Source organism: Pelecanus crispus, chromosome 2, assembly GCF_030463565.1.
Source record: "Pelecanus crispus isolate bPelCri1 chromosome 2, bPelCri1.pri, whole genome shotgun sequence".
In the NCBI taxonomy this organism is placed as follows: domain Eukaryota; kingdom Metazoa; phylum Chordata; class Aves; order Pelecaniformes; family Pelecanidae; genus Pelecanus; species Pelecanus crispus.
In genome coordinates, this window is record NC_134644.1 from 139375624 (window position 1) to 139402409 (window position 26786).

General features: G+C 39.8%; 1 protein-coding gene across 1 annotated transcript; it reads left to right on the top strand.

Annotated features, from left to right (window-relative positions):
• The first annotated feature begins 106 nt into the window (after positions 1-106).
• On the top strand, positions 107-26177 carry RDH10 (retinol dehydrogenase 10). Its single transcript, XM_075705387.1, has 7 exons — positions 107-395; positions 915-1153; positions 21029-21127; positions 22512-22657; positions 23014-23145; positions 25054-25206; positions 26009-26177. Exons 1-6 carry the CDS (start codon positions 107-109, stop codon positions 25175-25177), a joined length of 1029 nt encoding a protein of 342 aa, XP_075561502.1. The 3' UTR covers positions 25178-25206; positions 26009-26177.
• The last annotated feature ends 609 nt before the right edge of the window (positions 26178-26786 follow it).

Consider the following 26786-nt stretch of genomic DNA (forward strand, 5'->3'; position numbering starts at 1 on the left):
CCTCCGCCGCGGGGAGGCTCCGCGCTGCCGGCGTCCGTCCTCTCCGGCTCCGCGGGCGGCCGTGCCGGGACGCGCGGGTCCCGCCGCGCCGTCGGGGTCCGGCAGCATGAACATCCTGCTGGAGCTCTTCGTGGTGACTTTCAGAGTGCTGTGGGCGTTCGTGCTGGCCGCGGCCAAGTGGCTGGTGCGGCCCAAGGAGAAGAGCGTGGCGGGGCAGGTGTGCCTGATCACCGGGGCGGGCAGCGGCCTGGGCCGCCTCTTCGCCCTGGAGTTTGCCCGGCGCCGGGCGCTGCTGGTGCTGTGGGACATCAACACGCAGAGCAACGAGGAGACGGCGGGCATGGTGCGCCACATCTACCGGGAGATGGCCGAGGCGGCCGCCGCCGCCCCCAGAGGTAAGCGGCGGCCTGCCGGGGCGGGCTCCCCGGGCTGTCCCCGCCGCCCGGCCCGGGCCCGGGCGCTGCCCCTCGCCTCTCACCTGCCCAGCCGCCGGCCCTGCCCCGGCCCGGGGAAGAGTTGGCCGAGGCTGCGTGCCCGGCGGGCTCCAGCCCGGAGCCGCTCCCACCTGCGGCGGGCCGGTGGTTGCGGCTCCGGGCTGGAGACCGCCGGGCGCCCCGCCGGTGCCCCTGGCAGCCGGGCCGGCCTTGTGCCCGGGCGCGGAGACCGCTTCGCGTAGCCCTGGGCTCCGACAGCGCCTTTAAAGCCCGCAGCTTTTCTAAAACACCTCGGTAGCAATAGTAAAGAGACGAGTCCTTGTGTACTCTGGTGACACCAAAGTAAATAGAACTTTTACTGTAACGGAAACGCATTTGCTGTTTCCACTCAACTACTTGTGTGAATGTCAAAATACAAGTAAGAACTTTATTTCCCCACCCCCCCCACCCCCCCTCTGTTCTCTTGTCTGCATTCCTTAGTAGCTGGAGATGGAGAAAAAGATGCGCTGCTCCATTGCAACTTGCAGGTTTACACGTACACCTGTGATGTGGGCAAAAGAGAAAATGTCTACTCGACAGCTGAGAGGGTCCGCAAGGAGGTTGGCGAGGTGTCTGTCCTGGTTAACAATGCTGGTGTGGTCTCTGGGCACCATCTTCTGGAGTGTCCTGATGAGCTTATTGAGAGGACCATGATGGTTAACTGTCACGCGCACTTCTGGGTAACTATAAACTCCTTTCTGCTGCCCTTTTTGTCAGTTAATTTTGGGAAATTAACTGCTGTTGCCTAACTCGCGTCTCCTTGAGTTTTGCACTTGCTCCCTTTCATTTGCAAGCTCGCCACTTCATGGGTTTCTTATTTTAAACTTAACTGTTCTGTTCAACAGGAATGGTGGGTATTAAAATTATTAACAAATAGCTTTAAAACAACTATATCCTCCTAGAATCCAGAGTTCTAAGTCTTGTGCCCTTTTCTGTAGCCCTGGATATGAAATCCTTTGCAAGCATAACCTCTGAGTCTGCTTATAGGTTGTTACTGTTAATGAATGACTTCTCAGCCTTCCTCCCGTAGTCCTCTGCCAGCATGTTAGCAGTTTCAAGATGCTGTTTTAATGATGGTTACAATAGCAAACTTGCACATTTCTGGAAAAAATACTTAAAACCCCTGCTGGAAATGTTGTTTGAATTGCCTTGGAGGCAAATTGTTCCTTTTGAAGGCTGGGAGGAAAGGCAAAAAAGACTTCTCAAGAAATCAAGCCAAGAACACTTTTTCATGAATCCTGTGTATTTGTCCTCATAGCTTTCTCTGGGGGCTGCCAGTAGAAGTAAGAAAATCTTTAATACGGTTTCTGGGGTGATATTGTCTCCATAACTAGCAGATGCTAATCAACGGGAACAAGCTATGTGATCTTACTCTTTTTGTCTGTCTAAACCTTGTTTTCCTGTGTGGTTTATTTTTAAACCCACAGTAGTGTGGAGTTACATAAACTGGAGTGTCGAAGGAGGGCATGATGCACACTCGGGTTAGCATTAGCTGTCAGACTGAGCCCATTGTTAGTATTAAAACTGTTCTTTGGTCCTTCAAATAAGGTTATGAAATACACTTGCATAACAATCAAAGGCTTAAGCAATCTGAAATATACTTCAACTTAAGCCTTCTTTGGCTGCTCTTACCTTTTCCTAATAAAATTTTGTAAAATGCCTCATCTTCAAAACTTAGAAGGCCCTCCCAAACCGAACTTTTTTAACATGGTAGTGAAATGCTGTTTCATAACCCTAAAGGAGCCCCTTCAAATCTGTGCTGTGAAGCACTTAATGGCAGAGCAGTCTTTTTTCCAATGTATTGTAAAGCTTGCAGAGAGTGCTTAAACTTCAATGCATGTGAGATAGTGTGTTTAGAAACTCCTTTAAACTCTGAAAGTATATTTTAAGGCAACTTGAAAAGTTCTGAGAAAGGTTATATGACCTTTTACAACTAAGAGCTCTGCATGTTCCCCTTCATAAAAGTTAAATTGATGCTTAAGCAGAGATGTGCACTAGATTTAATGACTGTTGATGTGGTTTAAATGCCGAATTGACAAAGTTTCCAAGAACTCTAAATTATGACATCACCATGAATTAAAATATGGGAGGATCCTAAATTCTCCAGCTGTTCTTCCTTCAGGCCTAAGTCATACACTTACTTATAACATTGTTTCAGAGACCTTTTTAAAGCACCCTCTGTGTTCTGAGTCTCTTACAGTAATAGAAAACTAAACTTAGAGTCTAGTATTGCTATGATTGGGTTTCTGTAACAGTTTCATTAATCTCTAAATGTTACAGTGTGAAGTGGCTTTAAAATTAAAAAAAAAAAAATTAGTCCAAGAAGGTATAGTCAGCTCTGAACTGTGGAACTTGAGATTTTGGCTTAAGCTTCTAAGGAGCAGTCAACACCCTTTATATTTAATTGAGGATCTGTTCATATGTATGCTTCCTGCAGATCCTGTGTCCTGCTTTGCTTTTCTTTTTATTTTTTTTGCTGTTGGCAAAGCTTTTTCCCTTGTATTCCCTTTCATGATCCCAGAAAAGGTTGGCTTGACCAACAGTGGGTGGACTTCTATTAAAAGTAATAGTACTTAATTCATCAGATATCATCTGAATCAGCTGATTTGAAGCCAACTTTTTTGATGCAAGTCAATGCTGACTTAAATAGAACAATGTGTCTAGATGTGTGAAGTCTTACACAGCTAGTCTTTTTCCATGTCAGCTAAACTGGTGGTCCAAAAGCAAAGCTAATACTCTGGAGCATTATGTAGGCTTTTAACTATTCTTGGAGGGTGTTTTGTCCAAAAGGTTGTAAATGGATTTTATAAAGGCATGGATCTTCCATGTAATATTGCTTCAGTAGTTAAGTGTCTGTACTTCCCAGGTTTTTGTTGGGGGTTTTATTTTTTTAATGTGTGGCAGGGGAAATTCTTCTTCACCCCTTCATCATTAATCAAGCCTCAGTGTGCTTCTATATAAAAACCTAAAATGGGGCTCTAGTACTGTCCCCTGAAACATCTGAAATAAGATTGATTGCCTGCTGTCTGTGCAGGGTGCAGATGATCTGAGCTTGCTTTACGTTAGCAGCTACAATCTGAAAACTGCCCAACTTCTGCAGTAGGCAGTGACATGAAAGTCTGTCACTGGTTTGCTGTTGTGACTCCAGCTGGGCTGTGTACCATATCACAAACTGGCAGTCAAGAGAGCCTTAGCAGCATGCCACAGCCCAAACACATGCTTTCCATTTTGCTGACATTCATGATTTGTATAATCCTTCCTATGAGTGTTCTATATAAACATGTCACCACTGCATCATGTAGCAATTTCCACAGCATAAAATCCACTGAAGTATTAAAAACCTGTTATTTCATGCTGTGATAGCTTGAATACTTCTGATATTGAAAACATAGGGACAAAATCCATTCCCGGTTTGAAACAAGCCAGCTCTGGTTTACTATAATTTGCAGATGCATAAAACTGTAGCAGGAGTGTAATGCTATCTTTCCTGCCAATCTGTTGCAAGAGTAATAACTTAACTTGGCTGCACTTGTCAATTACTGGAACTGAACTTCTTCAGACTAGGAAATTTTCTTCCTGTGATATGTCAGGATTCAGATTTGAAAAAACTTAAATCACAGTATAAGATAAAGGTGTTGCTTAATGAGTTTTAAGCAAATATAGGAATAACAGTTTCTTTCTTGTGATTTTACAATAAAGCTTAAGTGAAGTGTCAAATACTGTGTTTTAGATTGTGGAACTGTATTTAATAAAACTACTGTACAAACTCTTATTTCAGGATAATTTGATATTCTTGTACCTACTGTAACATTTTTCTAAAATAATAATGCTATTGCTAGATAAGTAGGTATTAATATTGTATATCAACATAGTACCTGGGAAATCCTTTCAGATTTGGCTGTTGAATGGGATTCATGGAGGGGCAGGGGCAAGGTGATGATCAGGGTCTGTGAAGTTCTGTGACATGAAGGTCCTTCTGTACAGCAGATCTTCAGTATTCAACTCAGAGAACAGTGATCTGCGCTTCCCTGTCACGTGGATCCTCCGAAACTTTCAGCTTAAAGCTCTCCTCCTAGAGGAGTTCTCTTCAACTTACCAAAAGGGGGAAGCAAAAGCATTCGGCTCCAGTTCTGTCATATCGTTTAAAAAAAAAAATCCTCGTAGTGAGAGATTAGGGCCCAGAATTTGAAGACTTGTGTACTGCTGTCTTAACTGGAGTAGTTATGTTCATTCACTTAAACTACTTGATTTTAAGTTATGCAGGTATATTTGTCTGTAGGAATTGAACAAATCTTTTAGGTGGCCTGACATTGATACAGGAAGAGGTAAATACTGAGTAAAGAGGGAAATACTGCTCAGGTAATTGGGGCATTCATAAATAGTCTAAAACTTAAATGTACCTTGGAAAGAAAGTTCATACAGAGTTACTAAATCAAATTCCTACTTTTGTAGCTGCTGTAGCTGTCAGTCTAATTAGACTGACAGGATTGCTAAAGCCTTGGAAAATAATAGTGGCTTACACCTATCTATAATGTATCAATACTTATGTATTGTTATTCTAGTCTCTTCAAACTCCCTGGTGTTAAATAAAGCTCACCTATGCCTATAGTTTGTTTAGTTTAAATATGGAAGTATTTCACTTACTGTGCACACTGAATCTTCTGCAGAAGAAAAGGCAGCTTAAGTTATGTTACTTGAAACTATATCATGCTGGGTCTTGTGGCCTGTTGGCATTGCATTTTGATTTTGTCTTCATCTCTAGGATTCTAGTATCTATGATCACATATAGACACAATATTCCACTGACAGGCCAGCTAGCTATATTTAGCATTCTGGATGAGTAGAATTAGCTGCTTTAATTGATTTTTTTCTTTTGTTATTATCATGATAACATATCCTAAGGTGCATAAGTTTACTTACAAAGTTTAATCTTCAAGTTCTTGACTTCTTTTCTTTGAAAAATGAGTTGGATCGGGTTCAAGCAAAACATGTGTATGTGATCCAGAAAGTGTCATCAAAACTAACTCTTCCCTTGCAAAATGATTCCAACTACATGCCACCAGTAAATTACCCTGGACAGCACATGTGTTTCATATACTGTGGTAGCATGCTGTGTAGTGAATATGAAGGGAAAAGCAGTCATACTCTTAGCTACGGAAATAGCCATATTAGTCATACTTAAAACTTATAAGTCTTTGGTATGGTTCTGCAGTTCATATGTTCTTGGATTCATTTCTCAAGAAAATAGAGGGAATCTATCAGTTGAGAAAATACTGTCTTCCAGATGAATGCTCTAGAAAACTACACTTTCCCATTTCATAAAGGAATGTACTTAACACAAGTTTTGGAAAATAAATGGGTGGATATATATTTCTGGAGCTTGAGTGGGCACAAGACTCAGAGCTTTTTTGACAGATTTATTTTATGGTCTACCAGGAACTTGTCTAGCATTGTGTCAAGCACAGTTGCCACCAGCATGCGATCTTTAATTTTGTAACCTGTATCTTTCAATCTGTGCATATCTGTAATTTAGCCTTGTAGTCATGTTTTAGTTGTAATGATAATTTTCAAAAAAATAACTGAAAATTTTTCAATTTTCTGATCCTTTTTTTGGGGGCTACCAACCCAAGCCATTTAGCTAGGTACATGGATGTTTAGGCTTTGGCTGTAGAAGTGATGTTATATCAGTTTCAGAGTAGACATAGGTGAGGATAAAAATGACTCTTCAGGCAATGTACTCATTTGAAGAGTCAGCAAGCATAATTAAGCATGTTGGGATGGGATGGTAGGTGGGTCTTAGTCTTACACAAACGCCCCTTCGTTTGCCTTATGTAGGAATCATATGAATTCAAGCACCTATAATTGGGATTCCAGAGTGCTGCCCACCAAACTGTAGTTGTTCCACAAGTTACTCAACTCTAGTCCCTGAGGTCTGTGGGGGCTGTTCAGTCATGGTTCTTCATTGTCTACTGTATCTCGATGAGAAATGAGTAGTTACATATCAAGTTACATATCTGAACAAAATAGCTTAAAGCACTCTTGACTTGTTTAATTAGCAACACTTGCATCAGGGCAGTGGGAAAATTGTATGGAAGATTCTTTGTATGTGTTATTCACACCACCAACCTTCCTTCATATACATTCTGTGCCTAGAGCATCTTGCATGCAGGGTGGAGAATGCTGACCTCTTTTGTTCAAACAGCAGCTGAATTCATGCATTTCCCTTCCTTCTCTTTAATGATGTAAAGTATTTGATTTTCATCCCAGTCAGTTAACAAATGTGAAATGACCATTCAGAATGTGTTCCTTGAAGTGCTTCAGTTACACCCAGCCTTTGCAACAGCTTCTCTCAGGCATACTTTGGAAATTAATTTGCTGCACCATTTGAAAGGTGCATGGATCTTACACTCTCAAATGACAGAAAATAGAGATTCTCAGATTGTGACCCATGGATTGTTTGTTGCCTGTAGATCAGTGTCCAAGATGGTAGCATAAGGTGTGATCAACCAGTTACTTCCATGCACTAAACTAATTGAAGCTTGAGGAGCTTAGGTAAAAACAGTAATATATTTCACAGAAAAGCAATGTGAAAGTTGTCCTGAGGAGACCATGCCAAGACTTGTCAAACGAAGTATTAATCAATTATTAGTGGCTTGCAGTTCTACAGCCATCTAAAATAAAGCTGGAGTTGCGGTATAGCTTGCAGAGGTAAGGCACTTGGGATAATCTCACTCTTCAGTCTCCTGTGACTTTTTCTGAGAGTCGGAAGCTTGTCAGCAAACCATTCAGGATTGTTAATGTACTCTGAAGAAATGGTCCTGGATGAGCGATCAGTGTGATGATTAAATCCCGTCTTATGGAATGAGGTAGGTTGGCTGAATAAGCAAAAACTTCTGTACTGACTTTGGTCTGATATTATGCTGTTACTTGTGAAGGGTTTGGGGAAACAGGAAAACCTTGAATGGAATGATAGTCTTCACCAGCATGGTGCCTAACCTCGCTAGGAGTGGAGAGAGTGGCTCTTCACTGTTTCATTGAAACACTTGGTCTAAAAGATTATGTGTATGCCTTTCTTTGTCCTGCAGAGGTTAGGAGAGCAATGGAGTTTAAAGTTCCAGATTCTTCTATCTACAAGTAACATCCGCTTTTATTTTATGAAAAGCAACTAAGTTAATGAGATCTTATTATGTTATTTACTTTCTGTAATAACCAAGCGACTATAGCAGAATTCTGGAAGACAGGCGTGTTCATGTGCTCAACTGTGGAGAAAAGCAGTCCTAATTATGATGTGGCTAAGTGTCCTGCTAACCCAGCATTTGCATCACTGCCTAAGACCTGTCTTAACTGATCTGTGTGGGTGAGCAATCCTTTTCTGTAGTTCTCATTGTCATCAATTACTCTGACTAGACAGGTTGAGGAAAGATGAATGGTATGTTTTCTAGCACCATCCCTGCCATTTTTGCACTGCACTTTTAAAATCTTTTCTACTTTTATCTTTATCAGCTGCAAGGTATTATTCTTTCCCAATGCTTCTCATGCTTTGATTTCACTTCTGGGTTTTTTTTTGGGGGGAGGGCAGAGGGAAGGTTTTTGCTATGTATCTCTAGTAATAAACCTTTCCACAGTCCTATGTATGTAAAAGCCAGAGCATCACTCTCTTGATAAACCTTGCTCCCTTGACCTTTGAGATTTTCTGGCTATTCACAGTGATGGTAAAACTGAGTTACTGATACCTGTCTGTCTTTCGTGACAGAATAGAGGTCTTTCTGCAAAGGCAAACTGAAGTTGATTTATGTGCAATGCTGTATGCTTTTACCTGTGGTCTTAGGCTTCTTAGTCTGTTAAAAAAGAGAAAAAGTCTTTCAAAATGCAGTTACAATGTAGGTGAGTAGGCATAGACTTTGAGATTGGTAGAATCTCAGTTTCTGAGGGTTTAGTTTGAAAGAAGATATGTCACAAATGGGGGAGAGATTTACATCTGTGCTTACACTTCCGAATGAACACTTTGTTCTTGTAAATAATTATATTAGTATAATGATTTATATGCCAGTCAAATTAACACTTGACACAAGTGAGTTATCACAACTGGGATGAGAGGGCATGGTAGGCCAAGGAATGCTGGAACAGCTGCAGAGCCGAGGTGGCTGACTTGGTGTGAGCCTTTTGAAATTCAAGTTTGTTTGGCTGTTGAATTCTGCACCTAAATGTGCCCTGGTGCTGGTCACTTCTGCCATCTGTTTGAACTTGTGTGACAGCTTCTTGAGCCACTCCCCTTTCAGTGTTCATTTGGAAAAGTGCTTGAGTGCATGCTTAAAAGTAACTTGTCCAAAATTTCTGTTGACTTAGGGTGAAACTACAAGGCAGCTTAGTGGTGGCAAGCTGTCACGTGGTACCACCCCTTGAATGTGCATCTTACCTCCCACTAGTTTTGGTATTCACCTGATTCTTGGGTGAACCAGTTCAGCTCACAACTTGTCCGGAGGGCGGGGAGGAAAGCTGTTAATTTTTTTGGCCAAGTTGATTAGTTTTTCTATTTAGAGAATAGAAGCACCTAATCAATATTTCAGACTTGCATTAGCCAGTGTGTATGGGGTGTGTGCTGGGAAAAGGGTGAGGAGGAATAGGATAAAACCACGTAGCTGTGAACAGGACCTCTGTGGCTGTCTAATTCTTGGAGAGATTTTCTGGAATAGGATTTACAGGCTCTAAATAGTTAAATAGTCATAAATGGTTCTAAGCTATAGCAAATCCGCACTGGCATGAGTCTGAATGTAACAACTCAACTTCAAAAGAGATTGCAGTATTTTAATTACACACTATTAAAAACCCTTAGATAAAGGTAAGTTAGTTCTCTAAATGCATCAAATAACGTTATGTTAACAGCTTTAGCTTATTTGCCTTGCATCGATACTCTGACTGCTGTCGCGTACCATTGAGAGCAATGATCTCTGTGCCTGCTGCACTGTTTGACTTCTCTGGAAATCAGTTGTACTAATGCTGTTTGAATGTGGAAAAAACCAGGCCAGAGCCATGTTTCAGCTTGTGGGAAACGAGCATAGTTTCCACAGGCAGGCAAAGGAAGGAAGTCTTTGAAAACTCACCCCCAAGAAAGTGAGTAGTTTGTTGGTGTGTGGTTAAAATGCCTGTGCAAGTAGAATCTTTGAAAATTGTATTAGACACTGGTTTTGGTCACTGTATTGGCTGGAGTGGTTTTGTCATTTTAGCCTTTGTTGGCTTATGAAGCAAAAGTTTACCTGCTAAGACTATTCATTTTCTGCACCCTTTTTTGGGTGGGTGGGGAGAACTATGAAACAGGAGCACCTTCTGTTTTTTCAAAACCTCTAATCTCCATGCATTGTGAAAATGTTACTTCTCAGTGAGTTACTTCATAGTAAGTTGGAGCCTTCTTGGGTCTTACTGTTTCTTCAACAAACTTTGAAGCTAAATTTCCATTCAACTATAATACCATCTTTATTTTTCTAAAGACTGTTACATGACAAGGGGAGCTTTCCTTCTAATCTTGTTCCTCTTGTGAGATACTTATTTTAGGGCATAATCACTTTCCTTTTTATAAAGTAATTGATTCAAAACAATGACTTTGAGTTGGAGAGGATGAGTAAAGTGACTCAGTTTTCTTCTGTGTGCAAGTACTATAGTAATTGCAGTTCTATGGAGGTAATGGCCTTAAGGTATCTATAAAATGTAAGACAGTCTTTTTCTGTTTAGCCACTTCTTGAAAAGTCTGTTACATAAATCGTAAAACATGAATGATGACTTTATATTTTCCGTAAGTAGTTCTGACAGTACTGTTCTCTAGTAATTTTTTGGAAACACGCAGACTAAAATACCAAGTTTTACTAAATATTCCAGAGGATGACTAAGCTTATGGCAAGCTAGAGAAAAATGTGTATTTAAAAGCTGGATTGTGTTCTTGTTCACTGAACAGAATATTCTGAGCTCTTATCTAACAGTTGTTGTAAAATGAATTTGTTATGTGGATTTTTCACTGACTTATAGGGGCATGTTTTCATTTTTGTCAAGATTATCAAATAGCTGGCAATAAATAACTGCTCTCCAAATGGTTGGACATTTGCTGCAAACTTGTGCTAATGAAGGTGAGGGACTAATGTGTTTGTTACACTAATGTCAACATAGCTCTGAAACACTACAACACTTTGACGCAGCCATTTGTCAGTATATAAACAAAGTAGAATTTCTAGTCGCTTGACTTCAACAGAGTTTAAACCAGCTTTTGTGGAAAGGATAGCCAAGTGTTAACTTCTTATATCACTTGACCAGCAAACACTAAAGTAATTTCAAATTTGACATTTGAATAAATGCAAGTTAGGTCATCTTTACTGATAGCTCTGCCTGTGGAAGAATACAAGCTTGGTGGTGCTACCTACTGGGACTGTAACTTAAGTTCATGAATTTACAGGAGTGTAACTAGGCTGTCACAGCCATGTTGGAGCTCTGTGTTAGTCTTGGGTATATGGAAAGCTCAAATGCTGACATGGTAGACCTGAGCAGAAGGATTCACTTTCTTTCCACTGCATGTTACTTTTCAGTGGCTGCTGCCAACTGTGTAATACTTGCTTTAAATTGAATAGTAATTGTGGTTTGGTAGCTATAATAGTCTGAAAGTATAATGAGATTAATATTTGTGGAGAATAAATATCAACTTGTCTAATAAGATGCCTTTGGGCGGGAGGGAAGAAGTCAGCTTTTGAGCATGAGTACTTTGAAAGCTTCAGTTCTCATGCTTGGTTATGCCTTAAATTTGTGCCGGCTGGAGAAGTCTGCATGTATACTTTTGTTACCAAGTTCCACTTCAGTCTAGACATGTATCTTGCTTGTTTTGCAGCGTATGGCAGACTAAACACATAGCTGGGCCTCCAACAGCCCTCTTACTGTGCCATCTTACCTACTGCTAATCCTTCTTAGCTTTTAGCTTAGTTTGGCACTTGAAATCCACAACAAACATAATTGGCAACTTACGTTCTGCACTTTTACACTGCTTAAGCAGAGATACTGTCTTTCTCCCTGTTCATTGCTACCTCTCGAGAATCCAGTATGATTGCTCTGTCCAAGCTTTAAAAGCCATTAAAATTCAAAGCAGGCATAATTGTCTGTGAGGGCTCGGAATACCCTTAAGAAGCTGGCAAGAGAGTGTTGTTACTGGAGAGCATCTAATAGCCGGGGGGACATCATGAGTTTTTGAAAACAGTATGGTATGTGTATGTTCTGGACTCAGCTGCAAATATGTTAATTCCACGAGAAGTTCATCTAGGTGCTCTGCACTGTTTCATTGGACCCTCTTTCCAGCTGAAAGGACTTGAGACCAAAGGAGAGGGAGAAATGGAAGTGAACAGACACTGTTTCAGACAAAGCAGGATAATTTATTACAGGCAAGAGCTCCTGTAGGGGAGATATGGGAGAGATATGGCAGAGGAATCAGCATACTTTCCAGTTAGTTAAGATTCTGTGTTGATAAACTTGCAGTTAACATAGGGACAAAGAGTTCAAGGTCTCTGCTGGCTTATGAACTTCTTCCTCTGTGAGAGGAAGAGGAATGGGCTGTTGAGCAGGGAGCTGGTATACTTAAGTGGAGAATCACAGAGTGGTTGAGGTGGGAAGGGTCCTCTGGTGGTCATCAGGTCCACCCCCCCTGCTCAAGCAGGGCCACATAGAGCTGGTGGCCCAGGACTGTGCCCAGGCAGCTTTTGAATATCTCCAAGGATGGACATTTCCACAGCCTCTCTAGGCAACCTGTAAGGAGGTGCTTCATTCTTCATACCCATACGAAATCAAAGATTTGCAGAAACTGGAGGGAAGAGGTCTAAATATACAATCAGTGATTTAAACAATGATACATACTGCTGCATACATATGAAGTAGTTATACATCAACAAAGTGATATCTGCAAGTACAGCTGAAAGTAGACACGTTGGTGTGCGCGTATGGTAGTATATATACGAGCATGTCCATTAAAGGCAGCTAGATGCTTTCACAGAAATGACTGGCGGCATATAGTCATTAGAAAGATCAGACACTTTGCAGGACAGGCCTGACATCTGAGGGTGGAAATAATTTAAAAAGCATGTAAATCTAAAATCTGTTTCTTCTTAGGAAGAAAAAATATAAAAGTTCTCAGGAGCACAAAGATGGAGACTGCATGCCAATGACATAAAGGCTCTAACTTCCACTTGCTGGTGTAGAAATAATAAGGGCAGTTCAGCTTGAATACCTGAACTACTTCATGCCTAGAAAGCATATAAAGTAGTGGCCTCTCTAAACAGAAGTGAAATGTTCTTAAGGAGAAATAGGGGCCACTTTTGGCTGTGTACCTAAACCCCTGCCCTAAATAAAGGTGCACTCAAAATCTTGGAGTGATGGTGGGGAATACAGAAAAGTTTTATGTAAGGCAACTGGGAGTTTGATGAGTAGCAGACCACCATAAGCCTTAGGTTATGATACCTTTCCCACCTAGACTTTCAAGAAGAAAGCTTCTGAAGCAGGATTTGTATTATTTAAGTAGTGTTCTTGAGTACTTAACCTACACTTCAGATGAGAGGGAGAACAAAGCTGTTTTCTACTCCAGTCTTAGTTACCCAATTTGGGGTAGGATCACAGGAAATGAAGCCCTTAAAAGACAGGGGAGGGGGAGACAATGTAGTGACATGATAAGGCAACAGTAACAAAAGTTTCTGTTGCAATGTCCTTCTTTAAGCACTTTTCATATCCCACTCTCTGTAGACACAACCTTTTTCAGCTAAGTCTTGTTAACAAACTATACAAAAGGTAATTTAGCTAGGCAATGTTCAGTTGCCCTAGGCATGGCATAATTAGTTCTAGTAGTAAAGAGTGGAAATCAATGATTAATGTTTGAAAGATAACTAGTGGTATTAGTTTCCTGTGATTTTTTTTTTTTTAAATAGCATTACTTATCTTATCTTTACTGTCTACCCATTGTAAACAGCTTTGTGGCACTAAGTTCTGATTAAGGAAACTACTTAATTCAGTTTCAGCTTTCTTCTGATATACTCAACATGAGTTGACTCCATGTAGGAGGAACCTCTACAATCACTGAACCATTCACTGGAAACAGGGGTAATTACTGGCAGTGAAAATTGAAGAAATTTTGTAATTGGACCCTAAATGCTACAAATGCTAAACAAGGTAGTAATGTAAATACGGACTGGAGCATACTTGTTCTGTAGCAAATAGCATGGCAGATGTTTGTTACTATTATCAAACCCACTTACATACTTTGGTAAATAAGGTTTAACCCAGTTTTGTACAACTTTGATGCTTCTCAGCTGAGTAAGTGTGTCTCTTGAGAAGCAGGGGATTTTATGTGTACGGATCAGTCATGAGGGTGGAGAAAACAGGAACATTAATTACTAATATGAATTAATAATTAATTAAAAAAACAAACAAGTTATTCAAGTAATGTTTACTTAGTAAAATGTTTTTACTCAGCTAAGACTTCATATACTTCAAAGTAGTATCTTATGCAGAGTTGGAGAGAAGAAAAAAAGATGCTTATTTCTCTGTAAATCAAATATAGTTTTAAATTAACTGATGTTGCTTTTCATTGTGACTTAATTCTTCAGGGTTTTTACTTTATTTTGTTACCTTCACCTCTTAACCTGGGTAGATCTTATCTGTAGTTTCACTCTGTCTGCAAATGTAAGATATCCAAAGTATTGGGGGGGGTGTGGCTTTGCTTCCTTGTTAACTCATCATCATTATAGACTCCTGTTTAAGTCTATCTTGTTCTTTCATGAGCTTCTGGATGCAAGGCAACTGTAACATTATTACTGTGCGTGTATGTTAAGCATTAACTGCTCTTGCAGTTCAATATTAAAGGAATCACCATGGCCCTAAACCAGTGGGTTTTTATGTGAAGGACAAATAAAGCTTTAGTGAGAAATAGAAGGTTGTGTTGCCTGCCAGGAGCTAAATAACTAAGGGACTTCTTTCAAAATGAAATATTGGAAGGTCTAACGTTTTTGTTTTGAACACAGGGCCTGTTCAAGGCACACTTGAGGGCAATCCTTGAATAGTTTCTTTTCATGCTTTTAATACAGCTGTCTATGGAAGCTTGGCTTGAGGACATCATGTGTATCTCCTGATCCTTTTTGCTCCGAAAGGATCTGGGTAGATCCATCAACAATCCAGAAAAATCTGTGACTTTCTTTTTTAATTCATTACTTTAGGAAGACTGGGTAATTCTGGCCTATTTTTCATTATCTTTTCTTGAGAATAGAAACTGAAGATCAAAAATAGTACTAATTTCCACAGCTATTCAAATATTTACTTAGACAGTGGCTAATTATCCAGAAGGGGCCCAGCACTTCTTGAAAACAGTCGGCAGAGACATCTGAGCTCCTTTAAAGCACAGCTTTGGTCCCTTATGTTAGCAAGGTCAACAGTAGTTGTAGACTTCTGTCTACATTCTGTATTCAGCCTGTTACTGGCAGAGCCATGTCCTTTGGGCTGTGTGGTCTCTCTAATGTTCAGCTGAGTACTTGGTATTTTCATGTAGTCTTAGCACAGTTACTAATCTCACCTTAACCTAATATTTCATAGATGCTTGTATAATGGAATTTAAGAAGGATGTGGAGATAACATGGGAAAAATAATTGAGATGATAGTGCAAATGACAAGTAATTACTCTCAATTTTCATTGGAACCAAATAAAAAAGCTAGAAGGAAAATAAATGGTTAAATCCAGGCTTGTAACTGCATGCTTTGGTGCGTGAGAAGGCATTTTGGATATTATAGCCTCTAACTTAAATAAATTCTCCTTTGAGAGTTACACAGGTCTAGGGTATACTTTCAAGCCCTCTTCTAAAACTATTTGGCGATGGTTTTTACTATGATCCTGTAAGTGAAGTTTTACCCTGTGTTTATAAAATGTATTTAAAGTGGTTATCTTCTGAAATAAGCTGGGCTGTATGACTGTAGCTGAAAATAACTTCAGTCTATTTACTGATAAGCTTGCCATGGGGGTTTTCTGCCTTTCAGGCACCTCTCTTTCCTTTCTAACATACAGCAGTGCATTAGTGCTATACTACCCAGTTTGGATAAATCTCCTTTAAGGCAAGGCTGCCACAGCCTGTCTGCAGAAGAATTAGAAGTGCTATTTTGTCAGACCTTCGTGCATTCCTTCTCAGTTACTCGAATGGAGTGAGAAATTTGGCCATGTGGAAATCTCTGGATTTTGTTCCGTGGTGGAGCGAGTGGCCACATGCTGTCCTGCACGGGAGTAGGAGAACCTGCAGTGCATCCTGCTGTGGTCCGTGAAGAAGAGTGGGAAGAAAAGAAGGCTAAATGTCCGTGCTGAGGGGGAGAGAGGATATAATGTGTATTTTAGACAAAAACTTGGAACAAATTTTTTTTGTCACCGGCTCCGTTGCTTCATGATAGTAGTTCTAGGATTAGCTAACACGCATGGCAGTAGTCTTTTACGATCTCTGGTACCTTAGTTTCCAGAGTCGTCTGGATGAGTCCTTGACTAATCACACCAATTTTGCTTCTTGGGTATGGCTGCATAGCGTTTAACATGAAGGTGAAACAGTACATTTACCCAAATGTTGTGCTCATTTGCTTGTTATGCAGCTATCCTGCAGTCAGGAATAGCTGTGGCTTGGGAGGAAATGTCTTATCTGTTATACCAGTACACTGCTGTTGTGGATAACTATAGCAAAGTAAGAACTCACCTGTTTTGATCAGCCCCAGAAAAACAACCATGCTCCGTTCTCCTTACCTGAAGGGGGCTGTATAGAAAATGAGCTATTCTTTTGGCATAAAGGAATTTCTGCCTTTGAGTAAAGCAGCTTGTTTATGCCATCAAAATAGTTTAAAAGGGCTGTTGAACATTGACAGAAGGCAGAAAGTATGAACAAAATTACTGTACTGAAAAAATAGAGACTTAAAGGACCTTACATGTTGCTACCTCCTTTATTTCTTTCTTTGATATAAAGACAACTCTCTAAATACAAGGTAGTGCGTACTTTTCCACTTTGGTGTGCTTTCTGCATTCAGTATCCATTGTCTTGAGCTGCATACAGCTAACGTTGTTTTCTATGGATGCTTGCTTTCTACTTTAAGAATAATTAATCCAAAATTTAATTAAAAAAATCACTTTCCCAAACACAGTATTTCTTCATATTCTCATTTGCTGTATTCAGACTAATTTGTCTTGACATTGCAGCTGTGCTGTTCTTTGTGTTGCACAATCTTTTGAGTTTTGTTTCATTAAGAATGGAACTAAAGAATTTGGGGAAGGGGAGGGAAGAAGTGCTAGACTGTTAGAAGTTAATTTGCCGTAAACGAAAATGTTGAGAACAGATTACGAAAGCTATGAAGTGACATGTAAATGCTTGTTCAGTTTCACACTTGTGAGAAATAAGTCATTAAAGCTGTGTGCGCATGAAATAGATGTTTGGTTACAGCTACTGGGAATAGTTTGTTCTTACTGGTATATTCAGAAGCATAAAGGAAAATGCCTAGAAGATTAGGAATTGATCTCTAGGCTCCAAAAAAAAAAAAAAAAAAAAAAAAAAAAAGATTAAACCAGCTGGAAAAACTAGCTCTACTCTCTGTTCAGAACAGCTTCATATGTTCTATCTATCCTACCTAGTCATTGTATCTAAACTAGGTTAGAAAAAGCATGATTGTGCTATGCTTTTGGGGTTTTTCCTTTTTCTAAAAAAAAAAAAAAAAGGAAAGAAAGAAAAAGCTAATTCTGAGTGAAGAGGATGCTTAACTTAAATTTCTTGAACACTGCATAACTTCCCTGATTCCTCACCCTGATGCATCACAACATGATTCCTTTCATCCGATATATTCTACTTACTGGTTTCTTCTCAGTGTTGAAAAGTGTGTTATGTTTGTCATTAATAAAAGACCCAGCTCTGACTTTAAGTACTTAAATGTTTTGGTTAAATGTCTTCCTCTGCAGCTGTGAGAGGTAAAACTGAAACCTAAAGGATCAAACCAGGAGGCAGATAGTTTGATTAAATCACTTGAGTTGATTTGAATTATTTTGTGGACCTGGTTCATGACCTCTAATGTCATGGACAATACCACATGTCTTGCTTGGTATCTTCTAATACTTTTTTTATGAAGGATTAGCATGTCCATGCATCACCTCAGAAGACTAATGTGGGCTGTGCTACCTGTTCAGACAAACTCCAGATGGGAAGGCCACCCAGGAGGCATCTTGCCCCTGAACCGGTCAAACTCTTAACTAGTTTCTCAGTACCACAACAAGCACACAGAAGACTTCAGGTCTGGTAGGCAGATGTAGCCGAAGTTGAAAGAAACTAGAAACAAGAAACTAGGTTGATCTGGTTTCTGTAACAAGAAAAACTGGGGACCAGAGTATGGAGGAAGCTGCTTTGATCAAGGAAGTGGGCTGTGCCAGAAGCTCAGTAAGAACACTGATTTATTTGGGGATTGCTTATACCACGAAAGAGAATAACTTCACTTTGGGATTGTTTTTCCCAGCAAGAGGAGGCTGGGAGGAGCAGTGGGCAAGCCTTTACTCTGAGACTGGAAACGTGTCCCCCCATAGGGTGTGTCTGCCTCTGACAGTGCTTGTTTTCAAGTACTAACTCCCAGCTGTAGCAGATGGCTGGAGGATGGCAGCAACCAAGATGACTTTCTCTGTCATCCATTTAGCTGAGATGTTGATAGCTGACTGCTACATTTTGTATACATGATAGTTATGCTATCTTTATAGACTGCCTCAGCTTCAGGTTTTAAATGGATTTGCAGGATAATGTCCCGTGACGAAGTACAGGGGCCTGCGATGAACAGGCTGTTTCAGAACACTGAGGTCTCATGCAAAGATTTCCATGAATTGCTAATTGTCTTCAGAGCAGAGTATCTGTGGTTTTTCCTATGTGGCTGTAAATGGCCTTTTAAGAGATGACTTACGTGAAGTGACTGTAGTTCTCCTGCTGGGACTTGCTTGGTCTGCACTTGATTTGCTGAAGACGTCACCCAAAAGTGTCCTTAACAGGGTTTACTTGTCATGTGCCAATTTATTCTTGAGTGAAAAAGGGTTACTTTAGCCACAAGCTCTGAAAACTCAGTCTTTGTAATCTTTATGCTTTGGAGGAGTGTAGCATAGTTAAGACTGGGCTTTCTGAAATTTACTGCTCTGCAGTTGCTCTGGTTATTTCCTGTGTCTATATATATGCTTGTGAAAATTCTCCTCTTCTTCAGCTATAGATAAATATAGACATTTATGGACACCTACTTATAGTTCATTGTACTCAAAACAGTGTTATAGTAAAGCCAATGTAAAAGCCAGTCCAACCAGCCTTGATGCACTTGCGTGTTGTTTATCTCTTGGAAGAAGACATTGATTCATGCCTTGAAAGTGGTAGGGGAAAAAGAAAAAATCTATTACTACTACTTTCCCTTCTTTCTCTCCCCCAAGACAAACTCCAAGGTGAATGCCCCTTAATTTCTGTAGTTGCTGTGGTTTTCAGCCAGAGCTTCAGTCTGCATTATCAAGCTTTCTGGCAATGCGGGGTGGCAATCAGTCATTCTGATGGGATGTGGACAGATAACTGAGATGTAAGTGGAAACTGTTGATGGAGCTGACTAATGCTCCGGAGGGGAGTAAATTGTTCACAGGACTGAGTTGGGAGCATGGATCTCTTACAGGGATGGAGTGGAGGGTCAGGGCTAGTGTACACACTGTCAGTGTTGGGGTAAGGCAGGCTGCAGATAAATAGCACACTGTAAAACTTCAGTGCCATCCAAACGAAGCCTCTTACCTTTTCAAACGGCACTGCCCTGTGATGACTGGGCTTTGTTGCCATGCAACATGGGAAGAGAAGCTGAAACTTTGTGTGCCTGGCACAGATTAGTTTAACAGAGAACTAAATTCTTGTCCAAGGCTCTGTATAAGAGGTTTAGAGATCCCTGCCATGAGGAAAGAAACAAATGCAAGGCAGCTTGCTCTCAGATTATTTTTTATAATTAGCTTTGTTATGCAGTTATGACAGAATCTAGGAGTTGTATGAATCAACAGTAGAAAAGGCAAGGAGTCAGGAGGTCTGTTAATCTTCTATCATCTGCCAGCTGTCCAGTGAAAACACTCTTTTGTGTGGTGCTAGGAGGTCTGGATTAGTCATTTAACACCTGCAGGCAAAAATGTTGTACAAGAACATGTGAAAATCATTAGAGCAAAACTGTCCTGACGTCTGTGATTGGAAAATGCAGACAGCATAAGAATGGAATTAGATGGATTCAGCTGTAGCTTGCATGTCTTTTTAAGAATGCAGCTGACACAAGTCAGACCAACAATTAAGCAAGTAGCAAATACTTGAGGAGCATTTGCATGCTCTGAGTTTGTATCCAAATTACATGGGAAGACCAGGTTTCTGGGAGGATTAAGCATTGATGATACTGAGTGAATTAGGATAGAATAATAGCTCTGACATGAATGGATTTATATATTAACTAGGCATGTTTGTGATTAAAAAGCATTGTCTGACATTCTTTGGCAATTTAAAAGTGATCTCATGTAGTACACTGACAACCTAGAAGCTGAAGTAGATCATAACTACACATGCCATTTTACTACTTCATTGATTTTTCTTTAGCATATATGGTGCTCTGCTTAATACTTTTTTAAAAAAGGAAAGTGTTGAGTCAGCTTCAGAAAATAGATATGACAAAGGTAGGTATTCTAGCAGAGGTGATCTTCTAGCAAATGCCTTCAATTTATTGTTTAAATCTTAATTTTTGTAAAGGTGTTAACTCTGACTTGGGTTTCTAAACAGAAACAACCTTTGTTATAATCAAAGCATAAAAATTGGAGGTTAAAATCAAAGCTTCATCTTGAGGCTTGCTTTTGTTTTATTTATTTTGTTTTATTTTGAAATGCTTAAAGTAAGGACTTGATAATAGAAATGTATATCTTGCCTTTTTAGTTGGAGCAATGCTTATGGATACTAATAAAGATGGGAAGTAGTTAGGTAGATGTTTACTGTATTTTAGATGTAAGAAGTAACATCAGCAAAAACTCTGCCTCCAGTATTTCTTATAATGTAAAATTCCCAAGATGATAAGTTAATTGGATAAAACTAACCATATCTAACTTCCAAAACATGCTGTCAATAATTAGAACTGATAAGTGGCACTGGTCTTAACACAGATGTGCTGGATGGCATAATTAAACACTTGCATTCCTTTTACTGTCTTAAAAAAAAAAGTGACTTCCATTTTAGGGTCAAATTATCTCCTTCTGATAACTAGTCTCTTGCAGAAAAATAAACATGTCTGAGCTCAATTGATCCTTTAACCTTAGGATTTCTGGAGATATAATCCTTGCTGCCTTGCTGTCTGAATTCACAAACAAGCTGTAGATTTTCTGTTGGCATTTTTGACACACTCAGGAGTTCAGAACCTGTACAGTGATCTTCTAAATTACTGATAGTAAACTGAGATAGAGGTTTTGAACACTTATCACTAATGTAGTATGTTCATGGTGTGATTTTTTTATTTCGCTTTTTTCTTTGTAGACCACTAAAGCATTCCTTCCCAAGATGCTGGAAATGAATCATGGACACATTGTGACAGTTGCAAGTTCCTTGGGATTGTTCAGTACTGCTGGAGTAGAGGTTTGTTAGACTATAGTTAACAATAATTTTGGCACTTCTTGCTTAGGATAAGCATTTTTGTATTATCAACTAGAGAAAATAAAGTCAAATCTTCCAAGATACTTGGAAGCTATGATGCTGAGTACCATATCAACACATGGCTCCTGTGAGTGGGATCCATGGGACTCAGGCAGCCACCGTATTCACCTACTTTGCAGGTGGACTTGTCACTGAGAGTGAAAGCCTATGACAGCTAAGGATTTCAGAATGCTAAATGATCTTTGAATTACCTGATAAATTTAGGAACCTGAAAGGTGCCTACCTACCTACTCCTGTCAAGATCTTCAGTGCTAAGCTTGAAGCCAAAGGCAAAGATTTTCAAAAGTAATGTTTTCTGTTTCCTGTTTCTGTGAGCAAATGGCTGCAAGCCTTCCTTCCAGAATATATGTCTCACCTGCTTTACTAGGCTCCCAGTTATAAGCATTAGGTTGTCTAGTTGCTAGCACCTGTTTGAGAACATGTTTGTGAGACTTGTTTGGTACATAAAACTAGGTTAGGATTAGAGCCTATTATCTTGCTTTTGGGGTCATTAGCACAAATGCAAGCTTGAACAAAAAGCATTCAGTTAGTGAAAATTAATTAATTAATGTGTCTAACGGAATAATGGTCATATTACCCCATAAGCACAGGTTTCTTTGCATATAGGTAAGGCTCAGTCCAGGACCTTAAACTGCAGTGTTTCATAACAGAAATTAATGAAGTTGGTGGAACTTAAGGCTTTTTAGAATATTTACTGTCTTGAGAAAACCACAAAGAATTGCCTGGACTGTGGGTGTGACCATCAGCAGAGGCAGACACATCCAATGGAAAACTCAAATGCTACAGCTGTCTATGCAATTGTTTTTTAATGTTGCTGAACTTAGTATTTTTATGAGATATACAAGCTATATCCTCTTCTGAAAATTAAATCTCCATTATATCTTCTGTTGAAACTAACCTTAAAAATAAAGCATTTAAGATTTTTACACATATGCCCTGCCAGCTCTCCAAGCTTTTTCAAATCTGACCCAAGGTAGAATTACGTATCTCAGTCCTTTGTTGTAACATTTAATATTAATCAAACTGGTAATTGGAGTAACTTGCCATGTGAGCCTGCCTGATTCAAAGACTTGAATCCAAGGTAATATCCTCCTACATTCAGATTTCCTGCTTTCATGATTCTATTCTAATTGCCTCAGAAGTAAAACGATAAATGAGTTGATGTGATGCTCTATTCAGTGGGTGTCTTTTGTTGTTGCTTTGAAAATCTGTGCGGAATCACCTCAGATAAGCTTTGGCTTTGAACACGATTTGTATCTGTCCTTTTTAAGTTGGCTTTTTTTTGCCTTGTTCACTGCCAACACAGGATTATTGCGCCAGCAAATTTGGAGCTGTAGGTTTCCATGAGTCTTTGAGCCATGAATTGAAGGCTGCTGAAAAGGATGGAATCAAAACAACTTTAGTCTGCCCTTATCTTGTAGATACAGGAATGTTCAGAGGGTGCAGGATCAGGTGAGCAAAATTCTTCTTCTGCCCTGTGTTTGTGGTGTCATAAAAGTACTTGAAGGTAGCTAAACTGCTACCATAAAAATATTAAAATAAATATTCTCTCTGCTTTAATATATGTTAGTGTGATCTGTAATCCTGACTTAAAAAGTGGACTTTCTGAAATTCAGTATCTTCTGTCCTTTTGTACTTAGGCAACACAAGTTTTGAGCTATAGTCTTCGTAACCAAACAGTGAATATAAAAAAAATTGAAGTCTTTGTCCCTGCTGAGACATTCCAAAGAGAGTGAGTTAATGAACTCTTCACTGAGGTCTGTGGTTCTTTGTGTATCTTATTAATCTGTCTTAATCATATATTACAGAAAAGAAATTGAACCTTTCCTTCCACCATTGAAACCAGAATATTGTGTGAAGCAGGCTATGAGAGCTATCCTTACAGACCAGCCAATGATCTGCACACCTCGCCTCATGTATATGGTCACCTTCATGAAAAGGTAAGAGCTGAAATGCCAGTTTGTTGGCAGTACAATCTACAGAATACTAGTAAAATACATGAGTGTGTCCACTTTCTGGATATAAACACTATCCCACCCACACGGGGCATAGGTGCTGTTTGGTTAGAGTCTTTTTCTTGGCTTGCATGAGTGTAGGTTGCTTGCTTGGGAAGCTCCATAAAACTGAGATCCTGTGTATTGTGCATCCGTGTTTTACCCTCCTGGTATCTTCCATTCTCCTTAGATTCCTGTTTTCTTTTCAACAGACTTTTCTTTCCATTGTTTGGGTTCCTCTTTAGGAATGGGGCATGAGGCAGCTTCCAGCAAAGCAACGTCTAGCTGTTTGTCTCTAGAACCAGTGTGTAGGAGGCCCTGCCTGCAGATTCTCTAGGACTTGCACAGATATGGTAGATAATCTGAAAATCTGCACATTCAGAACCAATTTTCAGAGGCTAAGTTTGGAGAAAGGTCTATTTAAAGGAATTACCTCCTTTGTCCCGTCTAATGCACTACAGGTTTTGGATGGAAACTGTCTTTAATCTGTAACCAGGCTGACGTTTCAATGATGCAGGGTAATACAGCAGTTGGCTCAATTCCACTGATGCAACATCACTTCCATTCTAGTTTATAGAGAACAGCTTCACAGCTGTCTGTGGGTTTTTTTGAAAAGCTGTAGTGTGTAGGAGGAACCTTTGAAATATAGCATTGTCTTACTTTCCTTCTGCGAGGGATGGCTGAAACTGAGAACCTTGGTGATTTTTATTCCACTTACAAGGCAATGGTTCTCCTCTGCCTCAAGTGTCTCATGGTGGACAGGATCACCAAAGACTAGAAGAGCCTTCAACGCTCACCTCTTTCCTGGAAGAGAGTATGTATGTGTCTCTTCTGCCAATAAATTAAGGCCACTGTCAGCATCTTTTCAGAACTAGCTTCTTCAACCAGAAGCTCAGAGGGTGCTTCAGTGTTCTTTGCGCAACAGTCACATCAAAGGCCCTTTTGGTTGTCTTGTGTTCAACACTTTAGCTTCCAACAGGGAGATCAAAGTTTCTGCATAATCCATGCCCCAGGCAGCAGCACTTAGATCAAAGGCTCTCCAATGGCTACTGCACAAGCAGTACTACTGGCAGCGAGGACACCTGTACCAGTGACATCTACTTCTCAGTGCTTCAGTGGTCATTACTCCTAATGGCTAGATTCTATGCATTGCTTTCCACTGAATGAGTGTCTGCCACTATTTCCAGGGGCTGAAGAAATCCCATCTTAGTCCTTCACTAGAGCCCCTGAGTACTACACTTGAAATAAAGGTAATATTTTGTGGATGTGGGAAGGAGGGGAGGGTCTGTAGCCAGGTTCCATCACATAGTCACCTCTTGGAATTTTATCTGGAGGGGGGAAAAAGGAAATTGCTGTCTTTACTTCAGACCTCTCTTTTTGAGGATGGATGATTGAGTTTAGAATATAAGTCAAGGTTGTTAGACATCTGGTGATCAAAGAATGGCATTAACTAACACTAATCCCACATTAAAGAAGATCTTAAATGTCTGATGACCTCTGCTGATGTGGCTTTGAGCAGATGCTTTGCTTTTAGTAGGCCTTCTGTGATGCCCTTGCCCTCCCCCCCTTTAAAACAAGCTATCACACTGCTTGTGAAGAAACAGCAGGAAATCTTGCCTAAGCTGGAGGCATGTGAATAAGTAGCTTCTTCCTCCTTTCTGCTTGCCTGTGTGGTTGGGACTCTAGAATTTCAATTTTCTCAGTAAGTATCCCTGTGAAATAAAAATCCTTTAAGTCTGTTAGGAAGCCTCTCTAATAGCTATTATGTTGCTTTTAAGGAGACCAAGTACATAGTGCAAGCAGAGGTTTTGTTTTATGCTGTCTTCTAACAGTTTTATAACCTCTTTTTCACAGTATTCTGCCCTTTGAAGCAGTTGTATGCATGTACCGGTTTTTGGGAGCAGATAAGTGTATGTACCCTTTCATCGCTCAAAGGAAACAGGCTACGAACAACAATGAAGCAAAAAATGGAATTTAACACTGGTTTGGATGGACTAACATTTAGAGGTGAATACAATAATGTTACATGACTGAATTGCGAAGTGCACTTGCATCTAACAGATGCAAATGTCAACATCTTACTGTGGCATTCTCTTGGGTCCTAAACCTGTGTATTGAACTATAAAACTCAATGGTTTTTTATATACTGTAAATAAAACTGACTAGAGTACTTGGAAAATGTGATAGGTAAGCAAAGTGAATCTACAATGTAGCTGCCACCGTTGTCCTTTAGAATATCACTGTATGTACAGTAAACTAGTCATACTACTTCTTGTAGGGATGCACTGTGTGATATCTCTTCCTCAGCCTGCCAAGGTTTATAAGAGCTGTCTCCAACTAGAAGATGCAGTGTTTCAGAAATGGATTGTCTTTCCTTATGTTATTTTGGGAAGGGGGAGGGAGGGAAATCTTGAGATTTAAGCTAATGCTCGTGACCTTTTAGCAAATTCAAGGACAGTTTCTGAATGCATCTCTTCCCTTGTTCACCCAAGCTCTCTAAAGGACACATGGCCAAATTGTGGTGTAATTCTCTTTTGTAGCAATTGTGTGTGTTCTATTTAAACAAAGATAAAAAGAAATTTGTAAATCTTTGCCGATTCAAAGGCAAGTGAATGTCTCAAATACTCTCAGAGCAAACTTGTACTGGGCATCTGGTCTTCTAGGAATGCAGTCAGTGATTTAAACTGACTTTTTTCAAGTCACTTGATTTGAAATATGCTCTGTTCCATTTCCCTCTCTATGTCAGAGTCCAATCTACTCTTATGGACTATATGTTTCTTTTCTTCCTCCTCATTCTTACTTCCAACAGAGTTCTCCCACCCTGCGAGGAAGCTGTTGTATTAAATTTCTGTAACTGGACTTGTGCCTAAAAGACAAAGCAACTCAGCTGAGATACAAACTGTTTATGTAAGTGCTGGTCATATGCCAATTATTAGCAAAGGAAAAATAGAATAACGCCTGATGCAACTCTACATGCGGAATACGGAAGGGTGTAAAGATTTTTTTTGAGTTGTACTCACATTGTAGAACAGCAAATGACATTTTTACAGTATTTTTTGTAAAGCGAACAATTTTGTGCCTTGAATAATTTGGTAATCTGTATTAGTGAAGCATTGTAAAAATGAACTTCTACCTCTGTATCTTAATGTATACCATCCACTTGTAAACTACTATTGGACAAATTGTGATTACTTTTTTAGAATGTCTTGTTAAATAGTGACCAATGCCTGTGGTTATTAAAGTGAGCCACCTTTTCCTTAAAAGAGTGATTGCAATGCTTCCTTGAAAGACTAAACTAATGCAAACTACTTGTGCCTGTTCCATAGCTCTTTAGTATCAACACAGTTCAAATATTTATTGCTCAGTTTCTGTATCCACTTTGTCAGCTACATGGTTTACAGTGTAGTCTCTTTAGTCTGTCAGTAAGTACTGTGAAATTAGGCTTTAGGAGCTGACAATTTTCTCTAGTTTGTAAACTCATCAATGAAGTAACTGGTCAAAGAGCTTTTGAAGAATATTCATTTTGGTTTTCTATGGAGCTTCATTTAGATCCACATAAAAATGACCCAATGTGTATGCAGTTTTAA